The sequence below is a fragment of the Pimephales promelas genome, chromosome 1 (assembly GCF_988280905.1).
Source record: "Pimephales promelas chromosome 1, fPimPro1.hap1.1, whole genome shotgun sequence".
Classification (NCBI taxonomy): Eukaryota; Metazoa; Chordata; class Actinopteri; order Cypriniformes; family Leuciscidae; genus Pimephales; species Pimephales promelas.
This window is the reverse complement of record NC_142769.1, coordinates 6,797,198-6,817,321: the sequence shown is the minus strand read 5'-3', so window position 1 is coordinate 6,817,321 and position 20,124 is coordinate 6,797,198. Positions and strand designations below refer to the sequence as shown.

Below are 20,124 nucleotides of genomic sequence, written 5' to 3'. Positions count from 1 at the left end.
ATATTTGCTTCAATTGAAGCCATTAGCTTTTTTTTTTTAAGAATCATGTTTAACAGTGTAATTCCTGGTGATAACCTGCATTACCCATGATGCTGTATAGAAAATTACACCAGAGAGTTGAAAAAAGCAACACGCTCCAAATTGCTCTATTTTGATCAGCGCCATTGAAAAAGGGGGTGGGCACTGTTGCACTCTATTGCATCTGCAGCAGTCAGGTGGTACAGAGGTCACTGGAAAATTCCCAGTATACATGTTGAATGAACATTTTAATGCATTATAGGCCCTGTCTACACCTGGTATTAAAATGCGTTTGGTTGAACGGATCACAAGTAGGTGTTTCAATCTGTCTCTTTTATCCACTTTCAAACATTTCTGTCCCGATTTCTTCGAGGGGAGGGTCTATGGGCGGGTAAATGTATGGGTCTGATCTTGCGATCTAATATAAATAAGCTCACAGAATTTACATATGAACGCACCTGGAGACGATGGAAAAAGACCATGTAAGACTCTGACCAGCCGCAAGATCACGCCGAACACTGCAAGTGTGTGTTAGAAATCAGGAATGGTGAGAGAACGTTGTGCTTGGTATGTTTTTCATCCATAAACCAAACTCGGGCTTCCAGCCGACAAAGTTTAAATCTCGTCTGGCTAGTGAACTTCTTCTTTTGTGGCTGTTGACACATGCGACCAGATGACTGTTTACATTACGAAAGCAATCCGGTCGAATGTGTTTTTGTCTACTCCTAGAAGTGGTCAAAAGTGGACAAGCTCAAAACATTTTAGACCTTACACCTGCATTTAGGTCGTCCACTTTCGATCCGATTGACCAAAACCGCATCTTAAAGGATTAGTTCACTTTTCAAAAAAACTTTTGCTGATAATTTACTCACCCCCATGTCATCCAAGATGTCCATGTCTTTCTTTCTTCAGTCAAAAAAAAATTAAGGTTTTTCATAAAAACATTCCAGGATTTTTCTCCATATAATGAACTTCATTGGGAACCAACGGTTCAATATACAAAAGACACTTTCAGTACAAACTGCAAACTGTTCAAATGGCTTTAAACGATTCCAGACGATAAATAAGGGTCTTATCAGGCGAAACGATCACTCTTTTTAAAAAAAAAAAAATAAAGTTTAAGTTTTATAAGCTCAAATGCTCGCCTTGCTCTGTTCTTTGATGCACGTTCGTGACTCTACCGTTCGAACTCGTTCAACAAAACGAACAAATCTTTTTCCGAGTCAATTCGTTCGTTTCTTTCGCCGAATGAACCAAATGACTCGGAAAAAGATTTGTTCATTTTGATGGACGAGCTCGAACAGGAGAGTCACAAACGTGCGTTACAGAACAGAGCAAGGCGAGCGTTTGAGCTTATAAAACTTAAACTTTGTTATTTATTTATTAAATGAGCGATCGTTTCGCTTGATAAGACCCTTATTCATCGTCTGGAATCGTTTAAAGCCCTTTGAACAGTTTGCAGTTTGTACTGAAAGTGTCTTTTGGACCTTGAACCGTTTGGTTCCCACTGAAGTTCATTAAATGGAGAAAAATGCTGGAACGTTTTCATCAAAAACCTTAATTTCTTTTCGACTGAAGAAAGAAAGACATGGATATCTTGGATGACATGGGGGTGAGTAAATTATCAGCAAAAGTTTTTTTCAAAAGTGAACTACTCCTTTAATACCAGGTGTAAACAGGGCCCATATATAGGCCAATCCACACTGCACTGATAGACGCCAACCATCGCGGACAATCACCAGATTACAGCACGTCAATTCTCAGACATTGGCCTTATGATTTTTGAAGGTTCATGTGACACTGAACATTGGAGTCATGGCTGCTAAATATTCGAACAGCTGCTATAATGTGAGAGTTAACATTAATTTTCCAATCAAATCAGCGATCGCTTCCGAACCATGATCAACGTGTTGGGAGATGCCTACGGTGCTGGAATAGTCCAGAAGCTGTCTAAGCAAGAACTAGAGAGGATAGACCTGATTTCAGACGTGGATGCGGCCAACCCCTTCGCCCTAGAGACCACGCTGGACGACGACGAGTGCGAGAAGAAATCTTACGTGAACGGCGGATTCACCATTGACAAAAGCGACGCCATTTCCTTCACCGAGACCTCCCAGTTTTAGAGGTAACGTGACATCACTGAAAGGAAGGTTCAGAGAGGTAGGAGCCATTCATAAAAGCTGTGCTATGACTAGGACAGAAAGTCATTAGCAAGGACATGATTGAGCGCAGACATTAGCAATACCTGCCCTTGCGGTTCTCCTTCCTTCATTTTCCATGCTCTTGAACTTACGTGTGCGCTAGACAGAGAGAAAAAAAAATGGCCGTAAGGAAACTATGTGCTTCCACAGCTCATTTACATGTTGCCATGATTTATGCAAAGCGTTTTTTTCTTTAATTAACTGCTGTTGTTTTCTTTGGCTTCGTACTAATGAAAAGCTTTTTAGCAGTAGGTGATTTTTGTATCGTACAACAAAGAGCATGTTGCTAACTAGCCAATGTTATTATACACAAAAAACGCTGAATTTAAGGTCATCGAAATAAATCTGCTTGATTTTTCTTCGCAAATTACGTTCATTTGTTTTAGACTCGGTAAAGTGTGAAATTTTGCCAGTTATGTATTTGCACTTGCTATTGAGAGCCAAATGTGTATGAGCTTTGCGTGTCTTTCATTTCAGATTTGTGCCAAATTGTTGATATGAAGGGGAACATTTTTATACAAACTTCTAAAATGAAATGAAATATTGCATGATAAGGATTTGATATGAAGTACAGGAATGGCCTTGAGAATGAAAATCAGATCCTTTGTACACAATTATTTTGTCATGACACTGAAGGTGGCAAGCCTTAATAGTTTCTTCAGCAAGCCACTCATTTTATGGTTTTACTTTGTTGTTGTTGATGAATCAGAGCTATTTTGACGAATATTTTTTAACAGACTACACCGATGATGTTGTCAGTGCCAAATTTCTGCCATTGAATTCGTTTTTTAAGTTTATTTTTACACTATTTAATTTCTTTATATTTTGTTACATTAGAAATGAGAGAAAACGATCAATGTGAACTGAAGCATTAATGGTCCGTCTTTGAGGTTCTGGAACTGAATTACCACCATAAAGCACACCATTGTACAACTGTATTTATACAGAACAGTAGTCAAATTAGTTATACTGTATGATTCAACAAGTACTGTATGTGTATCCACAAAATAATAAAGACAAATGTCAACACCTGAAAAATTGCCTAAATTGACTTTTTTCATGTAACAAAATATGTTGAGATGTTTAACACGTTTCAGCTTGTGCTGTTTAATTGTAGAGTGAAATGTTTCTAATATTCTTTGATATACACTCACCGGCCACTTTATTAGGTACACACGTTCCTGCCCCTCTACTTCCGGCTCATGGACCTTATTTCGGAAAAATATGTGTGGTAGTCAATCTTTTTATTCCATCTGAACTGTGCCCTGAATTATTTAAAAGATAATTCTGAAAGTCAAAAACGTCGCACTCGCAGTTTGTCATAAAACAGAAGAGTAACGTTTAGTTTTATGTGAAAATCGCTCAATGAACTACATCTGCCGCGGGAAGCAAAACAACGAGCGAGATCCGCTGCTCGTGTGTGTGCAGTCTGGTACAAAACAGTCAGACATGACGGCGTTACGTTACGATTATAATAACGTAAGACTATAGAAACAATGATTGACGTTCGCTTCAGCTAAGTTAGCTTCATTCATTGAGAGAAAATGTGCGCCTTTGGGGTTTGTAGTCTTTGTAATTATGTATTTTCACAGTCTTATACCTCAAACGTTTTACATCAAACTGCGACTTTCTTTACCTTAAAATGTCCTATCTTTTAAATTGACAAACATCATGTGTGTAATTCAGGGCGTAATTCAAACGAGATCAAAATAAATATTTGTTGTCTCTCACCATTGACTACCATACAATATTTTTCCGAAATGGTGGTGACCTGAAGGGGAGGGACTTGGGCTCTCTTGCAAATATCTAATCAGCCAATCACATGGCAGCAACGCTATGTTTACACTGAGCATCAGAACAGGGAAGGAAAGGTGACTTTAACGTGGCATGGTTGTTGGTGCAGATGGGCTGGTCTGAGTATTTCAGAAATTGTTGATCTTTCACACAGAACCATCTATAGGATTTACAGAGAATAGTCTAAAAAAGACAAAATATCCAGTCAGTGGCGGTTTTTGTGGGTGAAAATGCCTTGTTGATGCCAGAGATTAGATGAGAATGGCCAGACTGGTTCCAGCTGTTAAAAGACAGCAGTAACTCAAAAGTCCAATCTTGAAGCAGAAGAGCTACAGCAGCAGAAGCAACACTTCACACCGGCTCATCAAAACTGGACAGTAAAAGATAGGAAACTGTTGCCTGGTCTGATGAGTCTCGATTTCTGCTGCAACGTTCAGAAAGTAGACTTCTCTGAGGAGTACTGGGCTCAGATTAGAACAAAACTGGACCTCTTCTACAGACAGCACATTCTCACAGAAATTTGCACACACAAACTGATGAAACAATTTCTGATCGCAGAGACTTGCTGTCACAAATGTGTAGGCTTAAAAAGGCACCCTGGTGAGCAAATGGTTTTGTTCAGTTTGTTCTCCATAATCCAAATAAATGTGAATTCATACACAACCTTCCTAGTAATTTGTTAAAATTGTTATTTTAATAATTGAAATATGCTCAATCAATTGCAGGACAACAAATATTCTCATTACCAAACAAATGTTTAATAATTGTATATTATGGTCATTTAATTTAATTATTGTAATTATTGTAAAAATGATAATTAAAGACCAAACATAAATCCAATAGAAATCTATATACAATAGATATACAGAATGACGTACACAATCATTCAATAACAAAATAAGAAGGTTTTCAACCACTTGTAAGTGTGAAAATCCTGAAATGTTTTCATCACAAACCTTAATTTCTTTTCGACTGAAGAAAGAATGACATGGATATTTTGGATGACTTGGGGTGAGTAAATTATCAGCAAATGTTTTTTTTAAATGAACTAACTTACTCCATTAAGGCAGTTCTGAAGGCAAAAGTGGGTCCAACACGGTACTAGCAAGGTGTACCTTATAAAGTGGCATAGACGGATGTTCTTCATTTTACTCGAGGGGGGAATGCGGTAGACAAAACACACCTGAGGCTCCCTGACACAAACAGAATAAGCCGTTTGAACTTCATAATCAACCAAAGAAGGGATTTCATTTTAATTGCTAATAATTGAAAGGCAACATTTGCATGCAAATGCAAATGCAAAAAAAAAAAAAAGAAGAAAGGATGTCATCAAAGCACTGCTGAATGGAAGATTTTTTCCAGAGTTTTTCTATGTTATTAATGGACCTTTGCCTTATTTAGATTTTTATTTAGGAATCTCATTGTGAAACGGTGCATGTCAAACACTTTTATGACCATGTGCAATGCTACTGCATCACAACTTTTTTGTTATGAGGGTTATATTACACATGTACCATTTTAGCATCACAAATGTCTATTTTGGTCTCCATTGTCACAAGTTTATGAGCTGAATCAGGTGTGTACTTTTTGGGGGCCTCCAGGAACAGGATTGAGAACCACTGTGCTTTAAAAACACATGGAATATACTATTTCACTTCAATACTGCAATACAAACACAACTACAAACAAAGACACTCATAATTGAATGGAAAATGATGCAATGCCACAAGACATCACAGGGTCCTCTGCTTCATCTGTAGATAAAGAGAAGGACGCTCTTTAAATAAATACCCACTGAAGCTGTACAACCCTTAAGAAAAAAGATGTTTGCTTAATTGGCTTAATTATATATATATATATATATATATATATATATATATATATATATATATATATATATGTATATATGAAGAGTTCAGATGCAAAAGCCTCTAAATGCCATTTGAAATTTTCTTCTAAAATGACCATTTTTATCACCATGTTGTATATACTGTAATTGCATAAAGTCACAATATTAAAATACAATATTAATGAGATAAAAGGCCACTTAAGTGTGTACTTAAAAAGAGTAGACTTTAACGACTGTTTTTTAAGTTTTATGTATTTTGTATCATGTATTTTTAAGTTTTACTTTAAAATACATTTTAAATCATGTTTTAATAATCATCATTGATGTGTTGACTAACATACTAAAGCACATGTGAAGTACTTGATTATAATGTTAACTGTTGTGTGTTTTTTATATTACATTTGATATTCAAATATTTAATGTATTATGTAAAATGCAAAAAAAATGCAACTTTATCCTTACAAATGTATAACAAATATATTTAACATGACATAAAAGTTTAAATAGAAATGACATTAAAGTATTTAATTCACCAAAAAGGCTTGTCAGTAAATTCAGCTGACATTTCAAAGACGAAGTAATTATGAAATTTCATAGATTTAATTAAGTCCTACTTCAGTGGGTAAAAAAAGCAATTCTAAATACTTGTTATTTTTTATTTAATATCAGTTTAAACTATAATACACATACTAAACTAAAATAAACATTAAATTGCAATTAACATGCAATTGACTGAAAATATTACATTCAGTACACACTTAAGTATGCTTTTTAAGATTATGGCCAAGACTCTTATTATTATTGCAATAATTATAATTTAAGCATATACATACCACTTTCTTATAACACACTGGTGTTTAAAATGGGCATGAGTGGGCCAAAACACATCTCCGTATCAGTACCTCGTCTATCTCAGAGTCCGTGGCACCCTGACATCAAAAACAGAGGCAGAGGAGGTTAAATGATCCATCCCACAATCAGCATAACATTCCACAACAATTATTTCTGTAATGGACTGTGTGTGTGCACACATTTGAGTGGTACTCACACTTGCTAGTCTATGAACTGCTTTAGGAGATGTTAAAAGGCTCTGAACCCGTTCCTGAACCTCCTCCCAAAGGTCAGAAGAGCCCAAGAGAGAGCTGCAGAAAATAACACAGTATTTACTTTTTTTTTAAAGAAGGCATCACTATCACAATTGCTTATACTTAAAGGAGTAGTTCACTTTTAAAAAAAACTTTTGCTGATAATTTACTCACCCCCATGTCATCCAAGATGTCTTCAGTCGAAAAGAAATTAAGGTTTTTGATGAAAACATTCCAGGATTTTTCTCCATATATTGGACTTTACTGGGAACCAAACGGTTCAAGGTCCAGAAGACACTTTCAGTGCAAACTGTTCAAAGGGCTTTAAACGATTCCAGGCGATGATGAATAAGGGTCTTATAGTGAAACGATCGCTCATTTAATAAATAATTAACAAAGTTTAAGTTTTATAAACTCAAATGCTCGCCTTGCTCTGTTCTGTGACTCTCTAGTTCGAACTCGTTCATCAAAATGAACAAATCTTTTTTCGATTCATTTGGTTCATTCAACGAACGAATTGACTCGGAAAAAGATTCGTTCATTTTGATGAACGAGTTCGAACTGGAGAGTCACAGAACAGAGCAAGGCGAGCATTTGAGTTTATAAAACGTAAACTTTGTTGTTTATTTTTTAAAAGATCGATCGTTTTGCTTGATAAGACCCTTATTCATCGCCTGGAATCATTTAAAGCCCTTTGAACAGTTTGCAGTTTGCACTGGAACTGTCTTTTGGACCTTGAACCGCTTGGTTCCCATTGAAGTCCATTATATGGAGAAAAATCCTGGAATGTTTTAATCAAAAACCTTAATTTCTTTTCGACTGAAGAAAGAAACACATGGACATCTTGGATGATGAGTTTTTTAAAAAGTGAACTACTCCTTTAAGATCAGTGAACAAACACCTCAAACCAATGTATTAAAACTCTGGCAGGTAAACTGTACAGCTTCAGAAATGAACGATACTTCATATTGTCTGATGTGGAAAACTGATGTGGATTCATGCAAATCTACCATGGGAACACACACACAAACACACCCATTGTGCCTCTGGCGTTCCATGCTGGAGTAATTTGGGCTGGGAGATCCCTCATATCCCATCAGGGAATGATGACGGCCCACTTCCTCAGCGTAGTCGAGGAGATCTTCTGTGTCTGAAGAGTCTTCATCAGCCATCTGAGGAATATACAGTATCGGATAATGGCAGCTCATGTATGGATTTTCATTAAAGAAATGCCCTTGTGAAAAAGTGTGCTTAATTATATTGAATCTGCATGTGGCAAGCAGGGCAGGGCCGAGAGCCTTGGGAATGGAGCGATGGAGGAGCTCCATAAGGATAAAAGGAAGAATGACGACAGTGCAAGACTCTTTTTTAACTGTACTTGCAGATAATTTAACATTAAAGTGCCCCAATTATGCTATTTTAAAGCTTCCTAATGTTATTTTCGAGTCTTCTACAACAGGTTTACATGGATCAAAGGTCAAAAAACAATATTTTATTTCCAATACAGATTTGCACATCACCACATTTTTCAGTGATTCTCAAAAGACTCAAATGAATCAATCTCTCTAAATCCCTCCTTTCTACGCGAGCTACTCTGCTCTGATTGGCCAGACAACTCAGTCTGTTGTGATTGGTCTATCGTGTACAGTGCAGGATAGACACAGTTTTATGTAATAGTGGCCCTCAAGTGATTAGCAGAAGTGAGACAGTAATAACGCGATTAAGCCAGTTAGCAGGAGACCTACACAATATCAAACTCTGAGAACACTGGCTGAAAATATATACATCAATAATTGTTCATATTTACAGGTTGTGATATTGAGGAACAAGTTAGTCCAAAATAACTGGTACTACTATTGTTTTTGGCGGCCTGTTTTAATTTTAGTTTTAGTCTAGTCTTTGTGTTAAGCTGACATTTTAGTTTTTGTTAGTTTTAGTCACGTTCAATACTCTTTTTAGTCTAGTCTAGTTTTAGTCGACGAAAACGGATGACATTTTAGTCTAGTTTTAGTCGACGAAAACTGATGACATTTTAGTCTAGTTTTAGTCGACGAAAACGGATGACATTTTAGTCTAGTTTTAGTCGACGAAAACGGATGACATTTTAGTCTAGTTTTAGTCGACAAAAACTGATGACATTTTAGTCTAGTTTTAGTCGACGAAAACGGATGACGTTTTAGTCTACGAAAACGGATGACATTTTAGTCTAGTTTTAGTCAACGAAAACTGATGACATTTTAGTCCAGTTTTAGTCGACGAAAACTAATGACATTTTAGTCTAGTTTTAGTCGACGAAAACGGATGACATTTTAGTCCAGTTTAAGTCGACGAAAACTGATGACATTTTAGTCTAGTTTTAGTCGACGAAAATGGATGACATTTTAGTCTAGTTTTAGTCAACGAAAACTGATGACATTTTAGTCCAGTTTTAGTCGACGAAAGACATAGTCTAGTTTTAGTCAATGAAAATTGTGTTTTAGTCTCTTTTTAGTAGGCAATTCTATTTAACCCAGTAGTAGGCTAGCCTATAGACGAAAACGAATCTTATCTTCTTATAGTTATCTTCTTATATTATTGTTACCTTATAGACTCAAGAATACATCCATTCCAGACACGGAAGACGCTCTGAATTGAATTTACAACATATTTATTTTACCAACCAAACATGTTAGTAGCCTACACACATGATGAAATGAAAGTTTTTCCAAATGTAATTTCTTCTTTTTTTCCCAAAGACGAATCCCTTTCTCTGTGTCAGACTTAACTTTTTGTGTTTAATAGAGTACAGACAGAGAATGACAAACAATATTTACAACTAACCCAATGTCTGGAATAGCCTCTTCTCAGGTCTCCTGAAGAAAAACAAGCAGTACATAGAATAAGTATGGTTTACCCATTAACATTCAGTTGGTTAAAGTCAAACGTCACTAAACTTAAAGCAGTCATCGGATGCCCATTTTCCACAAGTTGGTATGATTCTTTAGGGTCTTTATGTAAAGTTTGTAGCATACTTTGGTTAAAATTCCTCAATGGTTGTGTAAAACAACACCCTTTTTACCTCCTCAAAAACAGCTCTGTTCATAGCGACCCGTTGCGGTGCATGTCTCTTTAAATGATAATGAGCAACCCTTTGCCTTGACAGACAGTATACAATTGGCTGAGGGCACAAATATGCTAATACGGGACAGTCCGTCAGTGATCGTGGGCAGAGCATGACAGCTTGAAAATCCAAACAGCTTGATTATTGAAAGTGTTTAGGCTTTTGAAGATTAAAAAAAAAGGGGTGAATACATTTTTTTTTCATTGTAAGGTGGTCTACACAATGAAAAGACACATTTATATTAGGGCTGTGCAAAAATTAATTGCGATTAATCGCATCCAAAATAAAAGTCTGTGTTTACATAATATATTTGTGTGTGCTGTATATAATTATTTTGTATATATAAATACATACACACACATGCATGTATATATTTAAGAAAATGTGTTATTCATATATAAAATATTTATATTTATATAATATAGATTATGTAATTATACAAAGTATATATATATAGAATTTAAGCACAAATAATTCTTAAATATATACATGCATGCATATTTATTTATATATATACAAAATAATTATATACAGCACACACAAATATATTATGTAAACACAGACTTTTATTTTGGATGCGATTAATCGCAATTAATTTTTGCACAGCCCTAATTTATATGCAAACACCATATAAAAGTGAATTTTGCATCCAATGACCCCTTTAATAAAGAGAGTTGAAAAAAGCTTAAACAAATGAAGCATGAACAAATATGATAAGTAGATTAATGGTTGGTGTTATAAAGCATTCATACCTGCTTCTCTTGATGGTTTAGAGTGATGTGGTGAAAGACTCCTTAATCTGGAGTTTCTGTCAGAGACGGGTGAACAATGGGAAGAGGACCGTCCACCTGATCTCTGAACCTGCCGTGGGCAAGCATAAACACACAGATGTTCAGGAACTGATGGGCGACTTAGCCACCATGGTAAGACTGTCTTAAGAACTAGTTTGTCGCCCTGTAGTCAATAAGATTATTCCTTAAAACTCATATTTGATCAACAAAAATGACATATTTAAACATTTTTTTTCCTTGAAAAGAAATGTGTCATGCCTTAAAATGCCTGAATGTAACTCTACACCCTTGCCTCATTTAGTATACGTTGTTCTGTGAATATGGAAATTAGCCCCGCCTCAACTCACTCACACCTGTCTGCAAAATTCAGCTTCTGTCAACCCACCAAATGCGCCATCCTCCGTGTAGCGCAGTCACTCCTACTTTGGCCAGTTGAATTTTATATATAACATATATATTTTTCCTCCCCTCACTTACTCATTTCATTCGCTTTTGGATGAATATTGTTGCTGCTACAACTTAAATTTTGGTGTGGGATGCATGTATTGCACATCAATTTACTCATTCCCTCAGATTTTATTCTCAAACCCAAAGTATGCGCACATAAAGCTGTCTCTCAGTACTAAATTGAGCTCTTTTCGCTGGTTATTGTGCTTAAACAGTCAAATACACAAAAAATAATGTCAAAATACCAGTCTTGGTGTATTAACGTCAGTAATGTTTTAAGTGAGTGTAAACAGTTGGGAAAGAAAACGCAGTATAATGAATCGTGTGTCAGGTCTTAAAGTGACAGCAGCCTAATTTATCTGCTGCCAAATTATGAGAAAATATTTAAAATAAATATAAGGCAGTTTTAACCCCATGGTATCAATGTCAAAATTGTGGCAATTCTGAGTGGCTAGTAATTTTGCAAAATCACTATAACCTATAATATTAAAAGGAATGTATCAACTGGGGTTGCCCATAGTATACAGAATTAGTTGAGACATCTGATACCTGATCTCTGTTGCGGTGTTCTCTCTGACTCCATGAAGCAGACGGGAAATGTCTTTGGGATGAGGTGATATGCTGTTTCCGTGACTTTTTAGAGGTTTTCCTTATTGCCCTCTAAAGCAAATAAAAACATCTTTCAAGTTCTTGCAATCAATATTATAAAGCAATACAGCTAAAATCGTTCTTCCATTTCAAAATCTGTATTTTTACCACAGGAAGACTCTGGAAGCCATTGTTACTGAAGATGTCACTGATTGTGGTCTTTGTGGAGAACTCTAATCTTGGAGAGATACCCTGAGATGAATCAATGGATATAAAGACAGATTTCCCATTTTAATAATGCACAATAATCCATTATTGGTGTTGGTAAGCAAATAAATTAAATCAGTATGGTAAATAAATAAGCACTTACAGGAAAATTGGGATGCCGTGTCATTAATACGTCTCTCTCTACTCCAGAGAAAGATGGGACCAGCTTTGGCTCTGGGAAAAGAAAACTTCTGGCGTCTTCTTCAAAACTGGCTAATATTTCTCCAGCTGTAAAAGAGCAATAAAAAGCAAATAGAGATTTAACTGTGGTCAGCAATCTGCAGAATGATTCATGTAGTAATATTTGAGAAATAATAGCGGGTGTACCTGGAGGAATCAACTGAATGAGTTCTATTTTCACTGGTTCACCTGGGAAAGATATAAAGTCATATACAACTATGGCTTGAGGGTGAGTACCGGTAAATTGTGGGATCATTTTTGGGTGAACTATCCCTTTAAAGGGATCCTCCATTGTGTGTGTGTGTGTATGTATGTTAAAGGGATACTCCACCCAAAAATGAATATTCTGTCATCATTTACTCACCCTCAAGTTGTTGCAAGCAAACCTGAATGAGTTTCTTTCTTCTGATTGGAACCAAACAGTTGTTTGGCACCACTGACTTTTTATAGTAGAAAAAAAATACTATGGAAGTCAATGGTGCCAAAGTTCCAATCGTTCTTTAAAATATCTTCCTTTGTGTTCATCAGAAGAAAGAAACTCACACAGGTTTGCTTGCAACAACTTGAGGGCGAGTAAATGATGGCAGATATTTCATTTTTGGGTGGAGTATCCCTTTAAGTCCTACTTAAAGGAGTAGTTCACTTTTAAAAAAACTTTTTCTGATAATTTACTCACCCCCATGTCATCCAAGATGCCCTTCTTCAGTCGAAAAGAAATTAAGGTTTTTGATGAAAACATTCCAGGATTTTCTCCATATAATGGACTTCAATGGGAACCAAACGGTTCAAGGTCCAAATGAGAGTTTCAGTGCAGCTTCAAAGGGCTTTAAAAGACACCAGACAATGAATTAGGGTCTTATCTAGGACCCTTCGAGTCATGACTCGAAAAAAGATTTGTTCATTTTGATAAACGAGTTTGAACAGAAGAGTCACGAATGCTCATCACAGAACAGATCAAGGCGAGCATTTGTGCTTATAAAACTTAACCTTTTTTATTTATTTTTGAAATGACCGATCGTTTCACTTGATAAGACCCTTATTCATCGTCTGGTGTCGTTTAAAGCCATTTGAAGCAGCACTGAAACTCTCATTTGGACCTTGAACCGTTTGGTTCCCATTGAAGTCCATTATATGGAGAAAACCCTGAAATGTTTTCATCAAAAACCTTAATTTCTTTTCGACTGAAGAAAGAAAGACATGGACATCTTGGATGGCATGGGGGTGAGTAAATTATCAGGAAAAGTTTTTTTTTAAGTGAACTACTCCTTTAAGTGGGTCAAAAGAAGCAGTCTAAAGTTTTAACTGAACTAAATTTAAACTATAATGTACATTATGACATGCTATTATAAAGTGTGAGAAAATGTTACATTTAGTTCGCACTTGAGCATTTTATTTCTGTTATGAGTACTCTTTTTAAAACTATGTTTAAGTGTACTTCTTTTTCACAAGGAAAGGCAGAGGAGAATTACCAAGATGAAGGAGTAAAGGAGGAGGGAGGAGAGAGAATAAACGCAGCAGCTCACTCACACTGCAGGAGTTCTGCTATTGCTGCAGGATCGGTGGAGACATTCAGGATCTACAAGAAAAAAAAGAAGGGAGTTTACAATAAAGTTAGATGGCTTTTTAAATCTTTATTTAAAATAGATAGAATGGAAAATCACACCACCTTTTCAAACCTTATTTTCTCCCGAACCAATAATGGAAACACTGCAGGAAGACATTCTGACTTCCTGTATTGATTCATAAGACTCACACTGAGGTAAACATCATCTTTGGCTGGTAGATGCACACCTGGACAGGTTATCTAAAATACAAGTATGATAAAACAGGAAACAGAAAGGCACACAACAGTTTGCACTGGCCATTCACTTAGGGATAGTTCACCCAAAATGTTGTCATCATTTACTCACCCCTTGTTCTAAACCTGTATTAGTTTCTTTCTTCCGTTAAACACTGACAAAGATATTTAAAGAATGTTGGTAATCAAACAGTTAATGACCTCCATAATAGGAAAAAAATACTGTGAAAGTCTACGTGTACCGTCAACTGTCAGTCTGGTTACCAATTATTATTTCGTGTTCAACTGAAGACAGAAACTCATACAGGGTTGGAACTACTTGAGGGTGAGTAACGTTGTCGTTAAATAATGACAGAATTTTTATTTTTTGGGTGAACTATACCTTTAAGTACGCAACAGTTATCTTACTAAGACAATTATCGAAAGATCCTCACCGCCCTCAAATGAAGTTCAATGATCACTTTAACTGCTTTGTGGGACATTCTGAGCTTTGCTGTTACCGCTAGCGAACTGTTATTTTCCAGAGATCATTTATGGTCAATACAGGAGAGCGTCGCGTTTCCATGGCATCATGTGCACAGGGAAATCCAGCCCATTTCCGCGATTCAATTTATTCGAACAGTTCATTTCAATGAACCGGTTCAGGTTCAAACACCACCCAGTGATTCTTTTGTGTAATTTAATGCGTCTCAAACAAATTGTTGCCATTTTTAGCTCATAAAAACATAGTTTTGTTAAACAGAAATATAATTCAAACTCATCCAAAATATTACTAAAATTCATTTTAAATGTATTTGTATGCATAAGGCTTTTTTAAGATTATCTTTCATTTTAAAGATCATATTAACAACGTTTTCTTCGTGACATTTCTGCTATTCGGTCATAAACAAGGATTTGACTAACAATGGTCATTCTTCAAGATTAATTCATTGTTATTCGTGAAACGGGGCAAGTAACGCTTTGCTTACGAATAGGACTTTTATTTTGAAGCAGATACTAACCGGAAATCAGAACAAACAAAATAAAAGTCGTATCTGGTCGTAGTGTGCGATATACACACATACACCTTACTCTATCATTTATCAGAAAACCTGTCTGGATTTAATTTAAATATATATATATATATATATATATATATATATATATATATATATATATATATATATATAAATGTACTAATATATATATATATATATATATATACCTAGGGATGGGCAGTATTACTATTTTGTTATACTATTTTGTATTTTAAAGCCTTTGGAAAAAATCAAATGTAATTTGTATTTAAATACATTTAAGATGAGTATTTTAGTATTTTATAATAAGGTTGGAATAAGTTGAGGATGTCATGATCAATTCCAGTCTTTCAAGATAACATGAAAGAACAAAAGAGCACAGACAAGTGAGAAAATAGTGTTAGCCAATCAGTCTTGATTGGTTGTTGATTTTGATCAACTACTAGGTTGTCAGTTGTGTTTAATAAAGCATTACTGCATGTTAGGGCTGGGTGATATGACACTACATAGCATTGATATAAAGTGTGAATCGATTGAACTTTTTCTAAATCGTTTACATAGAAAATCTTAAGCTTTTAGTTTTATTAATAAAACAATAAACTTTGAGTAAATAGCTTCAAATTAATCTAAATAAATTCTAATTTAAAAATTTTAGATACAATTTCTACTTTTAATAAACTTATAGAAACAAATAAACTTAAAAAGCATTGGACTACCTGCAAAAAAAAACAAAAAAAACAACAACAAAAAAACAGAGTTTGAAATTCAGTTTTTGCTATGGTTTCAAAACTTATGTTGAGAATTGTGAAACCATGATATGTTTTGTTACTGTGAAGTAAAATTAAGATTTTGATCATATCGCCCATTCATATTCCCACAGTTTTACGTATGAATTACGTATTATACAGTATGAATTTTAAGAGTTCACCACAAGTAATAGACTACATTGTTACCTGGTCATAAATAAGCATATAAATAGCTGCTATTTTCCATAAGTTTATTTGTAATTGTCAGCAAGAAATAAATAAATAAATAAATAAAAAAGAAAGAAAGAATGACAGAGAGCAGAGATAATGTTAGGAATTTAACCCATGTAGTTTCTTCACTCACTGTGTGCTTGTGACAGTGCCATGCTAAAGTTAAGAGGAACATTATTTAAAATATATTATTTCGTGTTCAACAGAATACCTGTACTGGATGGCCAATTTCACATGTATTTTGTATATTACTTTCAAAACAATGTATTTGTATTTAAATACATTTTCCACACATTATTTTAAATATATTTTCATGTATTTATGCCCATCTCTGTACATACCTTCCTCAATCACCTGTCCTCTGACAACCAGGAAATCTGAATTTACCATTTACTGAATATATATATATATATATATATATATAGGAAACAAGCAAGATCCTCTATTATAATTGTGGACCGGTATAGTTATTATTTGCAATATTTAATTGGTGCACAGCTGTTTCCCTCTGAGCCTCCATATTAAGCATAACCCTTTGTTTACTTTACCAGATGGTGAGATAAAATGACGACAGACAAATTTCACGTGCGTTTGGTTTATATGGTCAACGTCAAGGGTACCAGAAATACAGCTGAATACCAAGATAAGAAAAAACAAAAACTGCAAATAAAACTTGCACTTTAGATTTACAACTTAAAATAAATCTAACCAGCTACTTTTTAGGTACAATAATAAAAGTAAATCCAAGTAATACACTTGTGCGAATTCTCAACTGACCGACCAGCGAGTGCTGGACTGCACATGCTAGTTAGAAACCATCTAGAAAGAGCAAACATTCGTTTATGGTCAAAAACATTAAAAATGAGCATGACTAGGAAACAAAACCTGAACGGTATCAGTGACATTTTCATTGTATTAGAGCTAGTGCCTGACAGTTTTGTAAGACACCAATGGAAAAACTACTTCTTGGTAAATTCTAATAAACATCAGAAATAAAAGGATAAAACATGAAAGGATATATGATCGAATTAAAGCAAAAGTGCATCGGTTACTTCAGTTCTGAGAGCACTAGGCCACCAGAATGACGTCTATATACTGTTTTAAAAGGAAGAAAGAGAGGAGGGTGAGGTTCATTTCCCATTTGGCTCTATTCTCCATACACACTCTCGTCACTGTAGGCGATGTAAAGGAAGAAATCTTCTTCATGATGTTCCTGTGTGCGAGAACTTGACATTACCAGAGGAACAAAATAAAACGACTTGGATATCGATGAGGAAAGAGTGAAATACCTGGTACAACTGGCCCATGGTAGCAGAGGTAGGGGGAATGACATTGTTTACGAAGAAGAAGAGAGCATCCTCGGCTCTCAGGTGGATTCGTTTTCGGATGAGAAAGTAAAACTGGCCCACTTTTAAAAACAACAAAAAAATCCATAATATAAAACAGTACAGAAAGAAAAACATACTTTAGAGTTGACAGTGCCCCTATCATGCTTTATAAGACATTACCTTTCATGTAGTGTGTTATATGGCTGTTTGTGAATGTAAAAGAAAGTTTTAAAGATTAAAGTGCACGATAAATGGAGTGATTGTCTCCTTAACTCATTCTGAACTGCCTCAAATGTGCGTCAGCATTTCCAGTCTTACTTTCTGCACGAACCTATGTAGGATTTAACACGTGTGCATACCACCAGCCTATGGTCTTCATTGGCTGCCCACGAACGACATCTACTTTGCCCCGGTCCTTAAACACTAGCTGATTCTGGAAGGGTTTGGTTTAGGGCTGCAACAAACGATTATTTTGGAATTAATCAATTAATCTAACGATTATTAGAACGGTTAATCGACTAATCATTGATTATTGGAGAGCGTTTTCCAAACGATACGTTTTTGTTGACTTAAAACGCCGTCTCAGTGTGGACGGAAGGCCAAAACGGAGAGTAAAATATACGTTTTCAAACGAAAACGTATTAGTGTGGACATGGCCTTAGAGACGGAATCCTTTATCGAACTGTTTCAGAGACTGTGAGTAAAGAGGCGATGCTGCAGTGTATATTATGAGACAATTACTGTTTTTTGACCTTGGATGCGTGTAAACCTATCGTATGTGGGAGACTCCAAAACAAAATTAGGAACCTTTAAAATAGCATAATAGGGTCACTTTAAAGAGTACTTTTAGAAAAGCTCAACAAAAATGTTGAAGCAATCACTGACAGTGTAAATGAACAACTTTTAAAAATAAAATTTGACATAAAACGACTTACCCGTCAGGTCGGAGGGGACCAGGTATTTCTTCTTGTCTAGGTCACCTATTCTGGCTTTAGGAGCTTTTTCCACAATAACCTAGTACAGAAGCAAATAAACACTTTTTTTAGTAATGGTAGAGTTAACTAAGCATTATATGAAACAGAATGATGATTTACTTTCGATTGATTTTCACACCGTACTTATTTCAAGCCTACCATGGGTGATTTTTAACTTGGTGCAAAGAGGATCTGAGAAAAGCTGTGCTATTTTTGATAATTAGGTTGAAGATGAGGAACAAGATAACTATACAAAACACTTTTGGACCCAAGATTACCCAAGACTACTTAAGTCCAGTGTAGCTGCATTTTTGTTTTGTTTTATAAAAATGGTTTCCTCAAAATGAGTGTCCCCTCAAAAGTTATTTTTAAGAGTTTTCTAAGCTATGCAATTTAATTCTATGAGTTTAAGTGGTCAAAAAAAGTCACAAATTGGCTGTTCACCCATAGGAAATGAAAGAAACACAGAGCAAAGAGACATTACAGAGCTGTAAAACGTAGGCACGTGTTATATTCTGTACAATACTACAACTCATTTTAATATGTTGATTTTAGAATTATCAGTCATATTTGGACACTTAAAACAATGATTAATTTGAACCATATAACAAATTAGTCGCACACTTTGTATATGCTACAAAACACCACCCAATTTTGGTTGCAAGTGATTTAAACAAAAGGGATATAATGAAATCAATATTAAAATTTTCAAAATTTAATCTTTAGAGTACTGCTTGTTTGGATGGCTTGGTTATAAGGTAAACAAAGTCAACCTTCTGAATGTAAACATGTTGACTATAGGACACCGAGGCTATTTTAAGATTCACCACTTTAATGTGGTCCTGAATGTATTATTTTACCAATAAACAAAATTTAAACATGTATTTTTTTGTTAAATACACACATATACAATTTAAATACACCGCATCATACTTAATTAAGTTCAAGCTTTTCACAAAGCCTTGCAGATTAAAGCAGATGAGACCATGAAAACAAAGCGATGTGAATGAATATTGAATTGTACGCCTTTCAAAGATTTGAAAAAAGTGATTTTGATTTATATAACCGTTCAAATAGCTACGCCATTAACAAGCATAACATGGGAAGACTGTTCATTTTAATAATAAATAATTTCAGATGATACATCAACGTGGCCTTCAGCAGTTTCGCCCTTCACGTGCTACTGAAGCTAAAGCTGTTTTGTTCGTGTATGCTTAGAAAGAACGAATGAACACAAGACTTGTTTGGTCACGTTCAAATAATGTATATCAATAACGCCGTTCACGTTTTTACTGGTTTGTTGTGGTTCCCTATTATAACGCGAGCTTCTGTTTACACATTTCAAACGATACAAACCGACTTACAGGAACCCTGTCTGGATATTTCTTCCTGATTTTCTCTCCCTCTGATCGCCTCTTCTCAAAAGGATGCTCTTCTTTGTATTGAAACTTCATGGTTGCTAAAGGAAGACTAAATTTGTCTCAGAAACACACAGAAGTGCCAGAAATGTAACGAACGCTTCTCTCATACACAGCTGCAAGTGCTTTTCCTTCAGCGCATTAATACGGGCACAGTATATTTACATTATTTTTGTCAACTCAGACTCCACCACACATCCTAAAAACTATTACTATTATTTAAAGTATTTGACACAAGACGTATCGAAGGTCCTCGCTTGTTACTAAAGTGTTTTCTGACGTTTCGTTGTTAT

The 20,124-nt window shown here is 35.3% G+C and overlaps 3 protein-coding genes across 8 annotated transcripts in view; 1 reads left to right on the top strand and 2 right to left on the bottom strand.

Moving 5' to 3' along the window:
* The window catches only part of slc1a1 (solute carrier family 1 member 1), a 46,634-nt gene extending 43,377 nt beyond the window's left edge, over positions 1-3,257 (top strand). For all 4 annotated transcript variants that reach the window (XM_089120961.1, XM_039669695.2, XM_089120907.1 and 1 more), the window contains exon 12: positions 1,901-3,257. In XM_089120961.1, coding sequence (XP_088977087.1) covers positions 1,901-2,141 — 241 coding nt within the window. In that variant the 3' untranslated portion in view covers positions 2,142-3,257. The remainder of the gene's footprint in view (positions 1-1,900) is intronic.
* Positions 3,258-4,687: 1,430 nt separating this feature from the next.
* spata6l (spermatogenesis associated 6-like) lies at positions 4,688-16,554 on the bottom strand. Of its 3 annotated transcripts, none has more exons than XM_089120633.1 (13): positions 16,453-16,554; positions 13,987-14,124; positions 13,848-13,896; positions 12,468-12,509; positions 12,244-12,368; positions 12,042-12,125; positions 11,835-11,945; positions 10,800-10,908; positions 9,768-9,799; positions 7,983-8,119; positions 6,911-7,004; positions 6,696-6,791; positions 4,688-5,767 (listed from the first exon to the last, which is right to left on the bottom strand). In XM_089120633.1, exons 2-12 carry the CDS (start codon positions 14,062-14,064, stop codon positions 6,720-6,722), a joined length of 933 nt encoding a protein of 310 aa, XP_088976759.1. In that variant the 5' UTR covers positions 14,065-14,124; positions 16,453-16,554; the 3' UTR covers positions 4,688-5,767; positions 6,696-6,719. The 3 variants fall into 3 exon arrangements, with proteins under 3 accessions (XP_088976759.1, XP_088976691.1, XP_088976722.1); XM_089120565.1 differs by lacking the exon at positions 16,453-16,554 and adding an exon at positions 14,553-15,157; XM_089120596.1 differs by lacking the exon at positions 16,453-16,554 and adding an exon at positions 14,553-15,157 and having other exon boundaries at positions 6,911-6,994; positions 7,985-8,119.
* Positions 16,555-16,690: 136 nt separating this feature from the next.
* On the bottom strand, positions 16,691-20,049 carry gabarapb (GABA type A receptor-associated protein b). The gene is made up of 4 exons (XM_039669699.2): positions 19,778-20,049; positions 18,375-18,453; positions 17,401-17,519; positions 16,691-17,324 (listed from the first exon to the last, which is right to left on the bottom strand). The coding sequence occupies exons 1-4, from the start codon at positions 19,865-19,867 to the stop codon at positions 17,259-17,261; spliced, it is 354 nt and encodes a 117-aa protein (XP_039525633.1). The 5' UTR covers positions 19,868-20,049; the 3' UTR covers positions 16,691-17,258.
* Between the last annotated feature and the right edge of the window lie 75 nt (positions 20,050-20,124).

Coding starts and splice junctions, on each gene's coding strand:
- spata6l (XM_089120565.1), bottom strand. CDS start 14,600: ATGTCCCACAAAGCAGTTAAAGTGATCATTGAACTTCATTTGAGGGCG. Junction 12,369..12,467: donor CATTCAGTTGATTCCTCCAG/GTACACCCGCTA, acceptor GCTCTTTTACAG/CTGGAGAAATATTAGCCAGT. Junction 6,792..6,910: donor CAGTTCATAGACTAGCAAGT/GTGAGTACCACT, acceptor TTTTGATGTCAG/GGTGCCACGGACTCTGAGAT.
- gabarapb (XM_039669699.2), bottom strand. CDS start 19,867: ATGAAGTTTCAATACAAAGAAGAGCATCCTTTTGAGAAGAGGCGATCA. Junction 18,454..19,777: donor AATATCCAGACAGGGTTCCT/GTAAGTCGGTTT, acceptor CTTCTGTACTAG/GTTATTGTGGAAAAAGCTCC. Junction 17,325..17,400: donor CCATGGGCCAGTTGTACCAG/GTATTTCACTCT, acceptor TCTCGCACACAG/GAACATCATGAAGAAGATTT.